A 20,031-nucleotide genomic window follows, 5' to 3' on the forward strand; every position below is an offset into this window, starting at 1 on the left:
AGCGTCTCTCCAGTGAGCCATGTTTCCGTGAAGTAAAGAACGTTACAGTCTCTGATGTCCCTCTGGAATGCTACCCTTGCTCGGATTTCATCAACCTTGTTGTCAAGAGACTGGACATTGGCAAGAAGAATGCGAGGGAGTGGTGCACGGTGTGCCCGTCTCCGGAGTCTGACCAGAAGACCGCCTCGTTTCCCTCTCTTTCGGAGTCGTTTTTTTGGGTCGCTGCATAGGATCCACTCCGTTGTCCTGTTTGTAAGGCAGACCACAGGATCCGCGTCGCGAAAAACATATTCTTGGTCGTACTGATGGTGAGTTGACGCTGATCTTATATTCAGTAGTTCTTCTCGACTGTATGTAATGAAACCTAAGATGACCTGGAGTACTAATGTAAGAAATAACACGTAAAAAAACCAAAAAACTGCATAGTTTCCTAGGAATGCGAAGCGAGGCGGCCATCTCTGTCGGCGCCGGAAGTTGAGTATTAACTTAAGGGGGCTGAATAATTTTGCACGCCCAATTTTTCAGTTTTTGATTTGTTAAAAAAGTTTGAAATATCCAATAAATGTCGTTCCACTTCATGATTGTGTCCCACTTGTTGTTGATTCTTCACAAAAAAATACAGTTTTATATCTTTGTTTGAAGCCTGAAATGTGGCAAAAGGTCAAGGGGGCAAAGTTCAAGGGGGTATGTGTATATATATATATATATATTTTCTCTCTTTCTATATATATATATATATATATATATATATGAATACTTTAAAGAAAGGCACTGTGTGTATATATATATAAATATATATATATATATATATATATATAATAAATAAACTGAGTAGGGGTACTGTGTGTATATAACTGAGTAGGGGTACTGTGTGTATATATAACTGAGTAGGGGTACTGTGTGTGTGTGTGTGTGTGTAACTGAGTAGGGGTACTGTGTGTGTGTATATATAACTGAGTAGGGGGGTACTGTGTGTATATATAACTGAGTAGGGGTACTGTGTGTGTGTAACTGAGTAGGGGGTACTGTGTGTGTGTATATATATATATAACTGAGTAGGGGTACTGTGTGTATATATAACTGAGTAGGGGTACTGTGTGCTGAGTAGTGTGTGTGTAACTGAGTAGGGGGGTACTGTGTGTGTGTATATATAACTGAGTAGGGGTACTGTGTGTATATATAACTGAGTAGGGGTACTGTGTGTGTGTGTGTGTGTGTGTGTGTGTGTGTGTGTAACTGAGTAGGGGTACTGTGTGGGGTACTGTGTGTGTATATATAACTGAGTAGGGGTACTGTGTGTATATATAACTGAGTAGGGGGTACTGTGTGTGTGTGTGTGTGTGTAACTGAGTAGGGGTACTGTGTGTGTGTATATATAACTGAGTAGGGGGTACTGTGTGTATATATAACTGAGTAGGGGGTACTGTGTGTGTGTGTGTGTGTGTGTGTGTGTAACTGAGTAGGGGGTACTGTGTGTGTGTATGTGTAACTGAGTAGGGGTACTGTGTGTGTATATAACTGAGTAGGGGTACTGTGTGTATGTATAACTGAGTAGGGGGTACTGTGTGTATGTATAACTGAGTAGGGGGTACTGTGTGTGTGTGTAACTGAGTAGGGGGTACTGTGTGTATATAACTGAGTAGGGGGGGTACTGTGTGTATATATAACTGAGTAGGGGGTACTGTGTGTATATATAACTGAGTAGGGGTACTGTGTGTATATATAACTGAGTAGGGGTACTGTGTACTGTGTACTGTGTGTATATATAACTGAGTAGGGGGTAACTGTGTGTGTGTGTAACTGAGTAGGGGGTACTGTGTGTGTGTATAACTGAGTAGGGGTACTGTGTGTATATATAACTGAGTAGGGGTACTGTGTGTGTGTGTGTGTGTGTGTAACTGAGTAGGGGGTGTACTGAGTAGGGGGTACTGTGTGTATATATAACTGAGTAGGGGGTACTGTGTGTATATATAACTGAGTAGGGGGTACTGTGTGTGTGTGTGTGTGTGTGTGTGTGTGTGTGTGTGTAACTGAGTAGGGGGTACTGTGTGTGTGTATGTGTAACTGAGTAGGGGTACTGTGTGTGTATATAACTGAGTAGGGGTACTGTGTGTATGTATAACTGAGTAGGGGGTACTGTGTGTATATATAACTGAGTAGGGGTACTGTGTGTATGTATAACTGAGTAGGGGGTACTGTGTGTATATATAACTGAGTAGGGGTACTGTGTGTGTGTGTGTGTGGGTGTGTGTGTGTGTGTGTAACTGAGTAGGGGTACTGTGTGTGTGTATATATAACTGAGTAGGGGTACTGTGTGTGTATATAACTGAGTAGGGGGTACTGTGTGTATGTATAACTGAGTAGGGGTACTGTGTGTATATATAACTGAGTAGGGGGTACTGTGTGTGTGTGAGTAACTGAGTAGGGGTACTGTGTGTGTGTGTGTGTGTGTAACTGAGTAGGGGTACTGTGTGTATATATAACTGAGTAGGGGGTACTGTGTGTGTGTGTGTAACTGAGTAGGGGTACTGTGTGTATATATAACTGAGTAGGGGTACTGTGTGTGTGTGTGTAACTGAGTAGGGGGGGTACTGTGTGTATATATAACTGAGTAGGGGGTACTGTGTGTGTGTGTGTGTGTAACTGAGTAGGGGTACTGTGTGTATGTATAACTGAGTAGGGGTACTGTGTGTGTGTATATATAACTGAGTAGGGGTACTGTGTGTATGTATAACTGAGTAGGGGTACTGTGTGTATGTATAACTGAGTAGGGGTACTGTGTGTGTGTATATATAACTGAGTAGGGGGTACTGTGTGTGTGTGTGTGTAACTGAGTAGGGGGTACTGTGTGGGGTATGTATAATAACTGAGTAGGGGTGTACTGTGTGTATATATAACTGAGTAGGGGGTACTGTGTGTATATATAACTGAGTAGGGGTACTGTGTGTATATATAACTGAGTAGGGGTACTGTGTGTATATATAACTGAGTAGGGGTACTGTGTGTATGTATAACTGAGTAGGGGTACTGTGTGTGTATATATAACTGAGTAGGGGTACTGTGTGTGTGTGTAACTGAGTAGGGGGTACTGTGTGTATGTATAACTGAGTAGGGGGTACTGTGTGTGTGTTACTTCATCCCCTATTTTTCTTATTTTCTCTCTTTCTGTTGCATTCCCAGGGGTTGCCTTTAACACGGTTCCTCCCCCTTCCTCCTTCCGCAGCGTGGGATTGGCTGCAGGAGTGGCAGGGGGTGTCTCTGGAGGTGGGGCTGAAGAGCTTCCTGACTACCGCTGTCCAAAGTGCCAGTACCAAGCCCCCGACATGGACACACTGCAGATACATGTCATGGACTGTATCCAGTAAAACACACACACACACGTAATCACACAGTCACTCATACTAGTGATGAGCGGATCAGCTGTTTGTTCACCCACACCTGCCTGCAGTTACTAATCACCCATCACCAACCGCCCGACTACATGTGATAAAGAGAAGGTCTGAGGCCGTTACCCTAACCCGCTAATATAGAAAATGGGCTGAAGGTACAGTCAAAGATTGCATAACGATTCTTTTTTGACAGGCCTTTTTATATAGGACTGTTTCTGCTTCTTACCAAAGTGTGTACGTCAACGGATGTGGAATTAGATACATGCAGCTACTCTTCTGTCATTTTGTTAACCTAGAAGACAACCCCTTACTCACCAGAATGTCATAAATCAATTGAAGCATTCATTCTATCTCTTTGATATCGGTAAAGTTCGTTTTCTCTTAAATCTCTGCTTCTGTCACACAGGAACGGCGTTTAGGGACCGGGAGAAAATGCAATAATCCCCCCCTAAAATACATGAAAGATTTTCTGTGCAAAATTTCCAAATGAAATCAGTTTGACCAGTTTTAAGGACATTAAAAGCTGTTAAAACAACCAAACATGTTTCTGATCAGATTTCAGTTCGGCTTGGATGCGTATTTTATGTGGTTGAAATACTGTCAGCTTTTATGATGCTGATAAAGACAGCACCTCTACAGACGGTCCCTAGCCGCGCATTCTCTCAAAATACTGAAAAAAAGATAGATTTCTCCACTCCGAGTCAAAATGTTCATTTGATGTATAATTATACAGCAAGAAATCCTTAATTCTCCAGAGTTCATATTAAGGCTGAAAGGTTATAGACCTGTAGTTAGTCCACATTTCAGTTTCCATTCAACCCATCTGAACACCACAGTTCCCTTGACATGCCATAGGCCTATTTGAAGTCCCCATCTTGTGACTGTCTCATTTGTACAGCGCCTCACAATCATCACACTGCTGTCATCCTCTTTAACCACGTCACTAAATCTTCCCCAAACATGACTGTTCTGGTCCTCCCGTCTCTTTATTTTCAACTCTCCATTTCACTGCTTTTCTCTTCTTGAATTAAACTCTGATATTGTCCTTTTTTGCTCAGTGGATCGACATTTAACTTTTTCTGCCCAAGTTCCCAAAAACATTTGGCAATTGTTGTGTATTTGGCACCACAGTTAGGTCCTAAAGCTGAGACTACACACTGACACCTGATACAGTTAGGTCCTAAAGCTGAGACTACACACTGACACCTGATACAGTTAGACCCTAAAGCTGAGACTGACACCTGATACAGTTAGGTCCTAAAGCTGAGACTGACACCAGATACAGTTAGGTCCTAAAGCTGAGACTACACACTGACACCTGATACAGTTAGACCCTAAAGCTGAGACTACACACTGACACCTGATACAGTTAGGTCTTAAAGCTGAGACTATACACTGACACCTGATACAGTTAGGTCCTAAAGCTGAGACTGACACCAGATGCAGTTAGGTCCTAAAGCTGAGACTGACACACCTGATACAGATTCAGTTAGGTCCTAAAGCTGAGACTGACACCTGATACAGTTAGGTCCTAAAGCTGAGACTACACACTGACACCTGATACAGTTAGACCTAAAGCTGAGACTGACACCTGATACAGTTAGGTCCTAAAGCTGAGACTGACACCAGATACAGTTAGGTCCTAAAGCTGAGGCTGACACCAGATTCAGTTAGGTCCTAAAGCTGAGACTGACACCTGATACAGTTAGGTCCTAAAGCTGAGATTACACACTGACACCTGATACAGTTAGGTCCTAAAGCTGAGATTACACACTGACACCAGATACAGTTAGGTCCTAAAGCTGAGACTACACACTGACACCTGATACAGTTAGGTCCTAAAGCTGAGACTGACACCAGATACAGTTAGGTCCTAAAGCTGAGATTACACACTGACACCTGATACAGTTAGGTCCTAAAGCTGAGACTGACACCAGATTCAGTTAGACCCTAAAGCTGAGACTGACACCAGATTCAGTTAGGTCCTAAAGCTGAGACTGACACCAGACACAGTTAGGTCCTAAAGCTGAGACTGACACCAGATACAGTTAGGTCCTAAAGCTGAGACTGACACCAGATACAGTTAGGTCCTAAAGCTGAGACTGACACCAGATACAGTTAGGTCCTAAAGCTGAGACTGACACCAGATACAGTTAGGTCCTAAAGCTGAAATTGAAAATGGGGAAATTACATTCTCTAATTGTTTCATATTTTTTTACATTTTGTCAGGAAATGCAGCTCTGTCTCAGGTTCTGCTGTGGTGCAGTGGTTGCACAGCCTTTCCTCTACAGGGAGACAGGTTTTCCTGTGTCTATCCTTCTCAATTGCAAGGCTGTGCTCACTGAGCCTGTACTTTGTCAAGGTTTTGATCAGTAATCATGGTCTAATAGTTAGCCACGGTGTACTGTTGATTTAGGGCCAGATGGTACTGCTTTTTGCTTGTGTTTCCCAGTAAGCAATGTAGTGTTGTTTGACTGTAATTTGGTTTATTCTGATTGATTAGATGTTCTGGTCCTGAGGCTTCAGTGTGTTAGTAGAACAGGTTTGTGGCCCCAGGGCCAGCTGGATGAGGGGTCACTATATTTGATGTTTCCAAAACTTAATTGCTCTTTTTTGAGTTTTTATTATTAGTGGATATTGGCCTAATTCTGCCCTGCATGCATTGTTTGTAGTTTTCCTCTGGACATGTAGGAGAATCTTATAGAACTCTGCATGCAGGGTTTCAATGGGGTGTTTGTCCCATTGGGTGAAATCTTCTTTTGTACGTGGACCCCACACCTCACTGCCATAAGGTGCAATTGGTTCAATGACACATTCAATTAGCTTTAGCCAAATTTTAATCGGTATTTCAATTTGAATTTGTTTTCTTAATGATGTAGAATGCCCTGCATGTTTCTCTCTCAATTCATTCACTGCCTCATTAAGGTGTCCAGTTGAGCTTATTTTAAACCTCCGTAATTGTAGTGTGTGCAGTACTCTATATATTTAAACCTCAGTAATTGTGTGTGCAGTACTCTCTATATCTTGTACTAATTGAGAACTTTGGTCTAATTCCCTGAGATCTGGATCTTCTCTGGAAAATAATAATTTTCTGTATTTTTGGCTTTGCTATCTCTCTCCCTCTATATCTCTCCATCTCTCCCTCTTTCTTGCCCTCTCTCCCCAAATCTCGCCCTCTTTCCCCATCTCGCCCTCTCTCCATCCCTCCATCTCTCCCTCTTTCTCGCCCTCTCTCCCCAAATCTCGCCCTCTCTTTCCCCATCTCGCCCTCTTTCCCCATCTCGCCCTCTCTCCATCCCTCCATCTCCTTTCAGATAGTAGACTGGAAGAGCATGTGGGAATGAGTCTACCTGACCTCTAACCTCTGTGGTGTCTATTAGAATATAAGCACATGATAATCCACCATTCCCATTTGTGAGAATATTGTCTGTAGTTATAGGTCTTTCAGGCCAGATAGTGTTTTATATTGTTGTATTGGAGAGGTAATAAATATCACAAAGTGAATTTAGTGTTTCAGTTCCCTACTTTGCCAGTGTCCTCCACCAGGGGGCGCTGAGAGCATGAAGGAACACTGGGATGAGAACACTTGAGTCAAGATGGGTTGGTTGCTTAGTAACAAAACAGACACGTGAACAACCATGGAGCGAAACAGACAGGGTTGGCTCAGATTGTTGACATGTAAACTGTATTTAGTCTCCAGAGTTTATTGAAAACAAAAATGAATTAGTACTTGTCTGTCAAATACATCGTTATAGTTGTGAGTTAGCGAGCTAGAAAATTTGATCCATATTAGCATGGATATGAAATCAGTCAAAACAACTCAAAACAAGACATGGTATCAAGAACAAGATGAAACGAGCTGCAAGGAGTCACGATTCCCACATGTCAGTTTCTTGTCCTTCTTGGTATCTATCTGGCCATCCAGAATCACAACTATTCAAACTTCTGCCCCATTGAAGCGAATGCATCGTTTTCCTGACATTGTCAGGTAACCCATCCACAGCGGAGGTCAAATCCTAATTTCAGCTAAGAAATATTATACGAGATAAAGTATTGTAATGAAACAGGCAGGGAGCAGGTCTCGAACCCTCAACCTTCTAGTGCGCTGGACTTCGGACTATCGACTGTGCCCCAAAAGCTCGAGCAGTGGAGTCGATATCCGCGCTTATAAACCCAGGGTCCTTACACTATTATAACATACATTACTTCTGATTCATCTGAAATACACTGATAAAATCTGGAGGAAAGAGACAACGTACGGATGTTGGTGTTCCTGCTGCACCTGACGCTGTTGTCAAGACAACTGGGATCTCTGGAACAAACAAGGTCAAATCATGACGTCAGGGATTTTCAGGTCAGAGCTCTAGGAAGATGTCCGAATTTCCGAGTTGACCATTTAAAACTATACTTCCCCAGTCTGAGCTTGTTTATGAGTTCCCAGTTGTTTTGAGTGCGGTAATGTGTCCAATAATGTGTGATTGGGGTCGCAATTCAGGCCGTTCTGCAGGAACCCCTCATTTTGCTTCAATTGGTCCATTTTTACGCTCCAGTACAGTAGGTGGCGTTAATGTACAATTAGGTTGGATGCCAGCCGCTGATAAACCCCACAGAAGAAGGGGTGCAGGCGACTACGGTAGCTAGCTAGCCGCACAACGGTAGGGCACATCAACCGTTTTTTCACCTTGTCAGCTCAGGGATTCGAACCAGTGACCTTTCAGGTTACTGACCCAACGCTCTTAACCTCTGGGCTATCTGCCAACCATGACAGACAGTTGGAGCATTGAGTCCACTAAGCACCATCACTAGTATAATAAGAATGGGGAAGACTCAATGCTCCATCACTTGTATAATAAGAATGGGGAAGACTCAATGCTCCATCACTTGTATAATAAGAATGGGGAAGACTTAATGCTCCATCACTAGTATAATAAGAATGGGGAAGACTTAATGCTCCATCACTAGTATAATAAGAATGGGGAAGACTTAATGCTCCATCACTAGTATAATAAGAATGGGGAAGACTCAATGCTCCATCACTAGTATAATAAGAATGGGGAAGACTTAATGCTCCATCACTAGTATAATAAGAATGGGGAAGACTTAATGCTCCGTCACTAGTATAATAAGAATGGGGAAGACTCAATGCTCCGTCACTAGTATAATAAGAATGGGGAAGACGTAATGCTCCATCACTAGTATAATAAGAATGGGGAAGACGTAATGCTCCATCACTAGTATAATAAGAATGGGGAAGACGTAATGCTCCATCACTAGTATAATAAGAATGGGGAAGACGTAATGCTCCATCACTAGTATAATAAGAATGGGGAAGACTTAATGCTCCATCACTAGTATAATAAGAATGGGGAAGACTTAATGCTCCATCACTAGTATAATAAGAATGGGGAAGACTTAATGCTCCATCACTAGTATAATAAGAATGGGGAAGACTTAATGCTCCATCACTAGTATAATAAGAATGGGGAAGACTTAATGCTCCATCACTAGTATAATAAGAATGGGGAAGACTTAATGCTCCATCACTAGTATAATAAGAATGGGGAAGACGTAATGCTCCATCACTAGTATAATAAGAATGGGGAAGACGTAATGCTCCATCACTAGTATAATAAGAATGGGGAAGAGAGAAAGAGCTCTCTTGGAGGTGGGACCGGTCGGTTTCTTCTAATCAATCAGATGAGGTTTTCATATACCAGGATATTCTACACTGGTTGGTGACTATGGAAGTGTTTACCATGGGCAAATGATACATCAATATTATGTTTGCTATTCCTTTTCCTAAATGGGTATGCATGTTTTGTGACAATTGAAATGAAAAATACATACTAAATGATCCTTTTCATGATTGAGTATGCATAAAGTCTGCCAATCTGAAACAGAAATAGCTAAGTGTTTATATTTAATTTCCATGGTACTATCCAGTACAACACTGAGACATTTACAAACTAAATGTAAATGCTTCAATTACAAATAATTTATCCTGTTTTCTATTTCATTCCCTTGTTGTGAGAGCAAGAACTGTATTCTCAATGGTATACTCTGTGTGGTTTAAGACTGATCATTATAATTTTGACAATCAAATTCGATAAATGATTGCAATGCTTAATTTTCCATTTCCTCATTGCTCATTTCCATTTTCGATGTTAGATGCCAATCAAACACAGTGGGTGTACTATGCCTACAGCAGTCAGGCTTCAGTCCTCTAGAGGTGTCTCTGCAGCATGGACATATCTCTGGGTGACGTCCCCATGCATGCACTGTCAAAATATGACTAGTTCAATGTTGCACCACCCCATTCTCTGGGCTCTGTCTGCAATAATAACCAGTTATAATCTGTAGTATTTACAGCGCATTCGGAAGGTATTCAGACTCCTTCCCTTTTTTCCCATTTTGTTACAGACTTGTTCTAAAATGAATTAAATAAAAATATACATATATAAAATCCTCAGCAATCTACACACAATAGCCATAATGACAGCGAAAACAGGTTTCCATATTTGTTTGCAAATGTATGCAAAATAAAAAACACCTTTATTGACATAAGTATTCAGACCCTTTGCTATGAGACACAAAAATCCATATAGGCTATTCCCTCCCTCCATCCAGCTGCTGCCCAGTTAAAGAGCTTGTGGTCTCCATGCAGCACCACAGCACCATGCTCCTTCAGAAAAGCCCCCCTCAGCCTCAGAAGATGCCCTTCTGAAGACATGCAGCCATACAGTCCTTATACCTTTATGTAGGCCTGTGCCTTCGAGCCAAATAAAGTGCAGATCATGCATAATGTGTGCAACTCATCATTCCAACATATTTTATCATTTAATTCATCCTTCATTCAGTTCAGTCATCCGTTCAGTCATTTGTCTGAGTTGCAATAGGAACTAAACCAAAGAGAACAGAATATCCATTTGTTCATTGAAATCCATTTGTGTATTCAAACTTATCTACATTTTCCTACAAGTTCTTTAGCCTATCCCTTTACACATGAAAGCAGGTTCACACTGAGCACATGTGACAGACGTGACAGTCTGGAGACGCCGTGGAGAACGTTCTGCTACCTGCAACATCCTCCACCATGACCGGTTTGGCGGTGGGTCAGTCATGGTGTGGGGTGGCATTTCTTTGGGGGGCTGCACAGCCCTCCATGTGCTCGCCAGAGGTAGCCTGACTGCCATTAGGTACCGATATGAGATCCTCAGACCCCTTGTGAGACCATATGCTGGTGCGGTTGGCCCTGGGTTCCTCCTAATGCAAGACAATGCTAGACCTCATGTGGCTGGAGTGTGTCAGCAGTTCCTGCAAGAGGAAGGCATTGATGCTATGGACTGGCCTGCCCGTTCCCCAGACCTGAATCCAATTGAGCACATTTGGGACATCATGTCTCGCTCCATCCACCAATGCCACGTTGCACCACAGACTGTCCAGGAGTTAGTGGATGCTTTAGTCCAGGTCTGGGAGTAGATCCCTCAGGAGACCATCCGCCACCTCATCAGGAGCATGCCCAGGCATTGTAGGGAGGTCATACAGGCACGTGGAGGCGACACACACTACTGAGCCTCATTTTGACTTGTTTTAAGGACATTACATCAAAGTTGGATCAGCCTGTAGTGTGGTTTTCCACTTTAATTTTGAGTGTGACTCCAAATCCAGACCTCCATGGGTTGATAAATTTGATTTCCATTGATAATTTTTGTGTGATTTTGTTGTCAGCACATTCAACTATGTAAAGAAAAAAGTATTTAATAAGAATATTTCCTTCATTCAGATCTAGGATGTGTTATTTTAGTGTTCCCTTTATTTTTTGAGCAGTGTATATATGCTTGTATGTCTCAAAGGCAGCAGAGAAGTTCAGGGCATCTTCAAAAATCTACATTTGTGTATAAAGATTTTGGCTAATACAATTAAGTTATTGACCAGTACATTTTAAATCATTATCATTTTAGAATAAATCAAATTTGATGTAATTTTATGTTGGAGGAGATGGAGACCGGCACAACTTCAAAACAAGGAGTAGATACAAAACTGAATTTAAAATAAATTATAATATTTCACCTTTATTTAGCCAGGTAGGCCAGTTGAGAACAAGCTCTCATTTACAGCTGCGACCTGGCCAAGATAAAGCAAAGCAGTTCAACACAAACAACACAGAGTTACACATGGAATAAACAAACATGCAGTCAATAACACAATAGAAAAAGTCTATATACAGTGTGTGCAAATGAGGTACGATAATGGAGGTAAGGCAATAAATAGGCTGTAGTGGCAAAATATTTACAATATAGCAATTAAACACTGGAGTGATAGATGTGCAGAAGATGAGTATGCAAGTAGAGATACTGGGGTGCAAAGGAGCAAAATAAATAAATACAGTATGGGGATGAGGTAGTTGGAGGGGCTATTTACAGAGGAGATATGTACAGGTGCAGTGATCTGTGAGCTGCTCTGACAGCTGGTGCTTAAAGCTAGCAAGGGAGAAATGAGTCTCCAGCTTCAGAGATTTTTGCAGTTCGCTACAGTCATTGGCAGCAGAGAACTGAAAGGAAAGGAGGCCAAAGGAGGAATTGGCTTTGGGGATGACCAGTGAAATATACCTGCTGGAGCGCGTGCTACGGGCGGGTGCTGCTATGGTGACCAGTGAGCTGAGATGAGGCGGGGCTTTACCTAGCAGAGACTTGTAGATAACCTGGAGCCAGTGGGTTTGGCGACAAATATGAAGCGAGGGCCAGCCAACGAGAGCATACAGGTCGCAGTGGTGGGTAGTATATGTGGCTTTGGTGACAAAACGGATTGCACTGTGATAGACTGCATCCAATTTGCTGAGTAGAGTGTTGGAGGCTATTTTGTAAATGACATCACCGAAGTCTAGGATCGGTAGGATAGTCCGTTTTACAAGGGTATGTTTGGCAGCATGAGTGAAGGAAGCTTTGTTGCGAAATAGGAAGCCAATTCTAGATTTAATTTTGGATTGGAGATGCTTAATGTGAGTCTGGAAGGAGAGTTTACAGTCTAACCAGACACCTAGGTATTTGTAGTTGTCCACATATCCTAAGTCAGAACCGCCCAGAGTAGTGATGCTGGACGGGCGGGCAGGAGTGGGCAGCGATCGGTTGAAGTGCATGCATTTAGTTTTACTTGCATTTTTAAGAGCAGTTGGAGGCCACGGAAGGAGAGTTGTCTGGCATTGAAGCTCATCTGGAGGGTTAGTTAACACATTCCAAAGGGCCAGAAGTATACAGAATGCAAAATAAAGATATTTATTGAATCATCATGGTGCCCATAGAATATATCACTATAAAATATATCATGTGCCTATAGAATATATACTGTACCATAATGCCCATTATAGAATATATCATGGTGCCTATAAAATATATACTGTACCATAATGCCCATTGAATATATCATGGTGCCCATAGAATATATCATGGTGCCTATAGAATATATACTGTACCATAATGCCTATAGAATATATCATGGTGCCCATAGAATATATCATGGTGCCCATAGAATATATAATGGTGCCCATAGAATATATCATGGCGCCCATAGAATATATCATGGTGCCTATAGAATATATAATGGTGCCTATAGAATATATCATGGTGCCTATAAAATATATACTGTACCATAATGCCCATTGAATATATCATGGTGCCTATAGAATATATCATGGTGCCTATAGAATATATCATGGTGCCCATAGAATATATACTGTACCATAATGCCCATTGAATATATCATGGTGCCTATAGAATATATCATGGTGCCCATAGAATATATACTGTACCATAATGCCCATTGAATATATCATGGTGCCTATAGAATATATAATGGCCCCATAGAATATATCATGGTGCCTATAAAATATATACTGTACCATAATGCCTATAGAATATATCATGGTGCCCATTGAATATATCATGGTGCCCATAGAATATACCATGGTGCCCATAGAATATAGCATGGTGCCCATAGAATATATCATGCTGCCCATAGAATATAGCATGGTGCCCATAGAAGATAGCATGGTGCCCATAGAATATATCATGGTGCCTATAGAATATATCATGGTGCCCAAAGAATATATCATGGTGCCTATAGAATATATCATGGTGCCCAAAGAAAATGCAACCGTTTGGGCTTCAGGCCATCATCAGCCCTTTGGGCTTCAGGCCATCATCAACCCTTTGGGCCTCAGGCCATCATCAGCAGTTTGGGCCTCAGGCCATCATCAGCCCTTTGGGCTTCAGGCCATCATCAGCCCTTTGGGCCTCAGGCCATCATCAGCAGTTTGGGCTTCAGGCCATCATCAGCCCTTTGGGCTTCAGGCCATCATCAGCCCTTTGGGTTTCAGGCCATCATCAGCAGTTTGGGCTTCAGGCCATCATCAGCCGTTTGGGCTTCAGGCCATCATCAGCCCTTTGGGCTTCAGGCCATCATCGGCAGTTTGGGCTTCAGGCCATCATCGGCAGTTTGGGCTTCAGGCCATCATCGGCAGTTTGGGCTTCAGGCCATCATCGGCAGTTTGGGCCTCAGGCCATCATCGGCAGTTTGGGCCTCAGGCCATCATCGGCAGTTTGGGCCTCAGGCCATCATCGGCAGTTTGGGCCTCAGGCCATCATCGGCAGTTTGGGCTTCAGGCCATCATCGGCAGTTTGGGCTTCAGGCCATCATCGGCAGTTTGGGCTTCAGGCCATCATCGGCAGTTTGGGCCTCAGGCCATCATCGGCAGTTTGGGCCTCAGGCCATCATCGGCAGTTTGGGCCTCAGGCCATCATCGGCAGTTTGGGCCTCAGGCCATCATCGGCAGTTTGGGCCTCAGGCCATCATCGGCCCTTTGGGCCTCAGGCCATCATCAGCAGTTTGGGCTTCAGGCCATCATCAGCCCTTTGGGCCTCAGGCCATCATCAGCCCTTTGGGCTTCAGGCCATCATCAGCCCTTTGGGCCTCAGGCCATCATCAGCCCTTTGGGCCTCAGGCCATCATCAGCCCTTTGGGCTTCAGGCCATCATCAGCAGTTTGGGCCTCAGGCCATCATCAGCAGTTTGGGCCTCAGGCCATCATCAGCCCTTTGGGCCTCAGGCCATCATCAGCAGTTTGGGCCTCAGGCCATCATCAGCAGTTTGGGCTTCAGGCCATCATCAGCAGTTTGGGCTTCAGGCCATCATCAGCAGTTTGGGCTTCAGGCCATCATCAGCAGTTTGGGCTTCAGGCCATCATCAGCAGCCCTTTGGGCTTCAGGCCATCATCAGCAGCCCTTTGGGCTTCAGGCCATCATCAGCAGTTTGGGCTTCAGGCCATCATCAGCAGTTTGGGCTTCAGGCCATCATCAGCCCTTTGGGCTTCAGGCCATCATCAGCCCTTTGGGCTTCAGGCCATCATCAGCAGTTTGGGCTTCAGGCCATCATCAGCAGTTTGGGCCTCAGGCCATCATCAGCAGTTTGGGCTTCAGGCCATCATCAGCAGTTTGGGCTTCAGGCCATCATCAGCAGTTTGGGCCTCAGGCCATCATCAGCAGTTTGGGCCTCAGGCCATCATCAGCCCTTTGGGCTTCAGGCCATCATCAGCAGTTTGGGCTTCAGGCCATCATCAGCAGTTTGGGCTTTAGGCCATCATCAGCAGTTTGGGCTTCAGGCCATCATCAGCAGTTTGGGCTTCAGGCCATCATCAGCAGTTTGGGCTTCAGGCCATCATCAGCAGTTTGGGCTTCAGGCCATCATCAGCAGTTTGGGCTTCAGGCCATCATCAGCAGTTTGGGCTTCAGGCCATCATCAGCAGTTTGGGCTTCAGGCCATCATCAGCAGTTTGGGCCTTTCCATCATCAGCAGTTTGGGCTTCAGGCCATCATCAAAGTTTGGGCTTCTCCATCATCAGCAGTTTGGGCCTCAGGATCAAGTTTGGGCTTCAGGCCATCATCAGCAGTTTGGGCTTCAGGCCATCATCAGCAGTTTGGGCTTCAGGCCATCATCAGCAGTTTGGGCTTCAGGCCATCATCAGCAGTTTGGGCTTCAGGCCATCATCAGCAGTTTGGGCTTCAGGCCATCATCATTGAGTGTGCAAAGCTGTCATCAAGGAAATGGGTGGTTTTTTGAAGAATACTACATGATTCCATGTGTTTTATTTCATAGTTTTGATGTCTTCACTATTATTCTACAATGTAGAAAAAGACTCTTCCACCCCATAACTCCTCAAATCTAATAACAATCGCTCCCTTTCCCTCCCATATCGCCCTGAAATAGTCTCCATCTCCTCCTGATAATGATCACATCTCCCAGGCGGATGTTTCCACAACAATTTATTGTTTCCCAGTCTCAGCCTTGTGTTTCCCAGTCTTAGCTTTCCCAGTCTCAGCCTTGTGTTTCCCAGTCTCAGCCTTGTGTTTCCCAGTCTCAGCCTTGTGTTTCCCAGTCTCAGCATTGTGTTTCCCAGTCTCAGCATTGTGTTTCCCAGTCTCAGCCTTGTGTTTCCCAGTCTCAGCCTTGTGTTTCCCAGTCTCAGCCTTGTGTTTCCCAGTCTCAGCCGTGTGACTACACTTTTCCTCCTTTCTCTCTCAGCCTCAGGACCTCTCGGCCCCCACCCTTTCCTGGATCTTATACAGGTGTCTTCCCTGTCTCTCCCTGCCTCTACCTTTTCCTGGATCTTATACAGGTGTCTTCCCTGTCTCTCCCTGCCTCTACCCTTTCCTGGATCTTATACAGGTGTCTTCCCTGTCTCTCCCTGCCTCTACCTTTTCCTGGATCTTATACAGGTGTCTTCCCTGTCTCTCCCTGCCTCTTCTTATCCTGGATCTTATACAGGTGTCTTCCCTATCTCTCCCTGCCTCTACCTTATCCTGGATCTTATACAGGTGTCTTCCCTGTCTCTCCCTGCCTCTACCTTATCCTGGATCTTATACAGGTGTCTTCCCTGTCTCTCCCTGCCTCTACCTTATCCTGGATCTTATACAGGTGTCTTCCCTTTCCCTCCCTGTTCCACAACTCTTGGCTTCTGCTTTACTGATGAACTTTTCCATCTCAACATTAGGATGTTTGAGAGCCTGTTGGCGATAACGTCCACCACCTCCTCCCACTCTGCAGCCAATAGTATGGCCAATAACTCCACTGTGTAAACAGATAAATGATCCGTTGCTCTTTTTGTCACTGCCATCTAAAACTCAGGAACACTAAAAGCTGCTCCTATCCTCCCTGTTTAGGGTCCTTAGATCCATCTGGGAATATATTCAAGAAAGCATGGTATTGTGTTGTTAAATGTTCACTTACAACTGAATCTACTCCTTCCTCAACATCTCCTACCCTCTCAAGCAACCCTAGATCTAGCCCCGAAGTGAACATAATTGTACACTCTCAAACTCCATTAAAAACGAGGAGGAGGCTTACGTCAAATATGGCTGCGGGGATTCCCCCAAGGGCATAAGGCGAGGGTAACTGGACGAGGGTGTCTTTCATGAGGCGAGGGTAACTGGACGAGGGTGTCTTTTATGAGGCGAGGGTAACTGGACAAGGGTGTCTTTTATGAGGCGAGGGTAACTGGACAAGGGTGTCTTTTATGAGGCGAGGTAACTGGACGAGGGTGTCTTTTATGAGGCGAGGGTAACTGGACGAGGGTGTCTTTTATGAGGCGAGGTAACTGGACGAGGGTGTCTTATGAGGCGAGGTAACTGGACGAGGGTGTCTTTTATGAGGCGAGGGTAACTGGACGAGGGTGTCTTTTATGAGGCGAGGGTAACTGGACGAGGGTGTCTTTTATGAGGCGAGGGTAACTGGACGAGGGTGTCTTTTATGAGCCTGAAACACCCCGTAACTCAATTATCCATGATTCTACATCTGTGATACAGCTAATTCAACGTAGCTTCCTTTTCCTCTGAAAAACAGATGTGGGAACTCCGCTCAGGCATTTTCTTTTATGCCTGCTACTGTACGTTAGGTTACCCGCCTGTGTACCGGAGTCATAGCCTAAAAATTGACAATAGAATTATAAAGAGGGGTTCCTGCTAATTCAGGAAATTGCACCCTTCTCATTGGCTACGTTCTAGAGAGCAGTCAAATCCATGATGCATTGTGGGTAAATGGTGACTGACTTATTGATCCACAAATATTAATGAATTGTTATTTATGATGCAAGGTGATTTGTAGATCAGTTCGTAGTCGTCTGCACTGTTGGCTGCAATTTCGAACAAGCCGTGTGTGTGTGTGTGTGTGTGTGTGTTGTGTGTGTGTGTGTGTGTGTGTGTGTGTGTGTGTGTGTGTGTGTGTTTTTTCAGGAACTTGGAAAAAACGAGGTCAAATCGTGACGTCAGTGATTTTCAAATTGGAGCTTGTTAGAAATTAGATATGTAGACGGGCGAGTCGGTCAAGGATCGATTCAGACAAGGTGGTAAATTGTATGACAAGCGACAGTTTATTCAGAGTGAAGATATCTAGAACAGCGTAAATACGGCTCCTCCGCTGGTTCGTACGGAACTGCAGGCAAAGAGGCCGTTACAATCAATACACCACTTATATATAGAACAGAAAGTAGGTTGATTCTGGAAGATCGGATCTTTGGATTGGTTCAGCTGGGGTGTAGTCTGTAGTCTTCCGCCATTGGCTCAGTTGTCTGTCCGTCATCGTAGAATCCTCTTCGGGCACACAATGTTCAGCTACAAAAGGAGATTATGTGTGTGTGCGCTGGTTTTGGCAATTAGTGTAATGCGGGAGCTATCCTGTAGGGGACCCCATAAGCTTTACTTTGAGTTGTAGCCCTGTATTAACAATAGTTTGGTCACCTGTATAAGAAATAGCATTTCTCTACAAGCTCTAATATGATCCCAGAGTGTTTGACTGAGAGTTATGTGGTGGATGACTGTTCAAAACGATTTTTCCCAGTCGGAGCTACTTTTCCCAAATTCCCAGTTGTCCTAAACACACTGTCAACACTAGCCACTTTAATAATGTTTACATATCTTGCATTACTCATCTCATATGTATATACTGTATTCTATACTATCTATTGCATCTTAGCCTATGCCGCTCTGACGTTGCTCATCCATATATTTATATACCTTCTAATTCCATTCCTTTAAATCAAATCAAATTTTATTTGTCACATACACATGGTTAGCAGATGTTAATGCGAGTGTAGCGAAATGCTTCCCTTCCTTTACTTAGATTTGTGTGTATTAGGTAGTTGTTGGGGAATTGGGGAATTGTTAGATATTACTTGTTAGATATTACTGCACTGTCGGAATTAGAAGCACAAGCATTTCGCTACACTCGCAATAACATCTGCTAACCATGTGTATGTGACCAATCACATTTGATTTGATGTCCGAGTGTTCCGAGTTCCCAGCTGTCTTGAACGCGGTGTGTGTCAGTGATGTCATTACGCACAGATCGTCACTCTCTCCATTCATATCTACCAGAGAGGAAGAGGACGAGAGAGGCCAACTCGGTGGAAAATCTCTCTCCCTCCAGTATGTGGCGTTTTTTTGTTTGTTTTTTCGCTCACCAAGCAAGGAGTTTTTGTATGGAAGTCAATGAGAGTGTCGAATTTGGTCGACAATAAAATGAATTGCTTATTAGCTAAGTGAGATTTATTTGACCAAATATAAGTTCGTAGTGCATTAGCTGTTACTCTTGAACTGAAATAAGTAGGACACGTGACAACCCATACAACGTTGAATCGAGATGGCTATGCATATTCATGACATAAAGGCTCTCACCATTGGATACATGCGGTGACGTCACCAACCCTATTCAAATATTAAAAATAGGATTACAATATGGACATGTATCCACCAATCCAAAGAAAGGATAGGCGGGAGCTAGACGGCCCACTGAGCCACTTTGTGGACAACGAACTCCCATTGGTGGGACGGAGATACATGTATCTTGTCAGTATATCCATAATCTTTGTATCTATTCATCACACACGCTTTCCTCTTCTCTGTTGCTTGGATCTGAACTATAGCTTGTCGAGCTATCCTCCAAACAGACCGCTAACTACCCAGCAATGTCAGCTACCTCTCCTCCCACCCCACCGGCTGATGCTTCGGCGGGGACAGAATCATGCTTCCCCCCGGGATACAAGCCTTTCCGTCCCGAAGAGCATGGCCTGGACGCCGGCTTCCGCCTGACGGGCTTCTCGGATATGAAGGGATGAGGATGCAAGGTCCCCCAGGAGACGCTGCTCAAACTCCTGGCGGGACTGGAGCCTCACCGGCCCGGGGAAACCGGGGACCAAGGCACCGATTTCGGACAACTCACTCCCAACAACACCTCCGCTGGCCCCCGACTAGGTAGCTAGCTCGTTAGCATAGCTAGCAAAATTATATTCGTTTTCAAGTAAACTTGTCAAGTTATTTAATGTAGCTAACTTGTTTTATATTATTATTATCAAACTAACATAAGCTGATTAGTTAACTATGTCGTAGCTAAGTTAGCAATGTAGCCATATAAGCCTGCTAACAAACAAGTCCCTTCTCTAGCCAACTAGCAGTATGTATGCTAGCTGAAGGTAGGGCTGTCCCGGTGCGCCTTATCTCTTAGCATCTCTGATGCAAGGCCAGATAGCTGACTGTTGATGGTGTCTAGCTAACTGCTGTTTAGTAAATGAATAACGTTGTCTAGGTAATAAACAGGGGTGA

General features: G+C 43.9%; 2 protein-coding genes and 1 long non-coding RNA gene across 7 annotated transcripts in view; all 3 read left to right on the forward strand.

Annotated features, from left to right (window-relative positions):
* The window catches only part of LOC112239880 (NF-kappa-B essential modulator), a 58,092-nt gene extending 54,163 nt beyond the window's left edge, over positions 1-3,929 (forward strand). For 3 of the 4 annotated variants that reach the window (XM_042299868.1, XM_042299870.1, XM_042299869.1), the window contains one exon: positions 3,181-3,929. In XM_042299868.1, coding sequence (XP_042155802.1) covers positions 3,181-3,384 — 204 coding nt within the window. In that variant the 3' untranslated portion in view covers positions 3,385-3,929. The remainder of the gene's footprint in view (positions 1-3,180) is intronic. The other variant, XM_042299871.1, reaches the window with a different exon arrangement.
* A 1,031-nt stretch (positions 3,930-4,960) lies between these two features.
* On the forward strand, positions 4,961-5,562 carry LOC121839671. Of its 2 annotated transcripts, none has more exons than XR_006079181.1 (2): positions 4,961-5,028; positions 5,099-5,562. It is a non-coding gene; the product is annotated as an uncharacterized LOC121839671 (long non-coding RNA). The 2 variants fall into 2 exon arrangements; XR_006079182.1 differs by having other exon boundaries at positions 5,141-5,562.
* A 13,675-nt stretch (positions 5,563-19,237) lies between these two features.
* The window catches only part of LOC112238662 (selenide, water dikinase 3-like), a 29,649-nt gene continuing 28,855 nt past the window's right edge, over positions 19,238-20,031 (forward strand). Inside the window, exon 1 of the mRNA XM_042299872.1 lies at positions 19,238-19,683. The gene's annotated coding sequence lies outside the window, so the exon portion shown is untranslated. The remainder of the gene's footprint in view (positions 19,684-20,031) is intronic.

The sequence above is a fragment of the Oncorhynchus tshawytscha genome, linkage group LG16 (assembly GCF_018296145.1).
Source record: "Oncorhynchus tshawytscha isolate Ot180627B linkage group LG16, Otsh_v2.0, whole genome shotgun sequence".
NCBI classification, from domain to species: domain Eukaryota; kingdom Metazoa; phylum Chordata; class Actinopteri; order Salmoniformes; family Salmonidae; genus Oncorhynchus; species Oncorhynchus tshawytscha.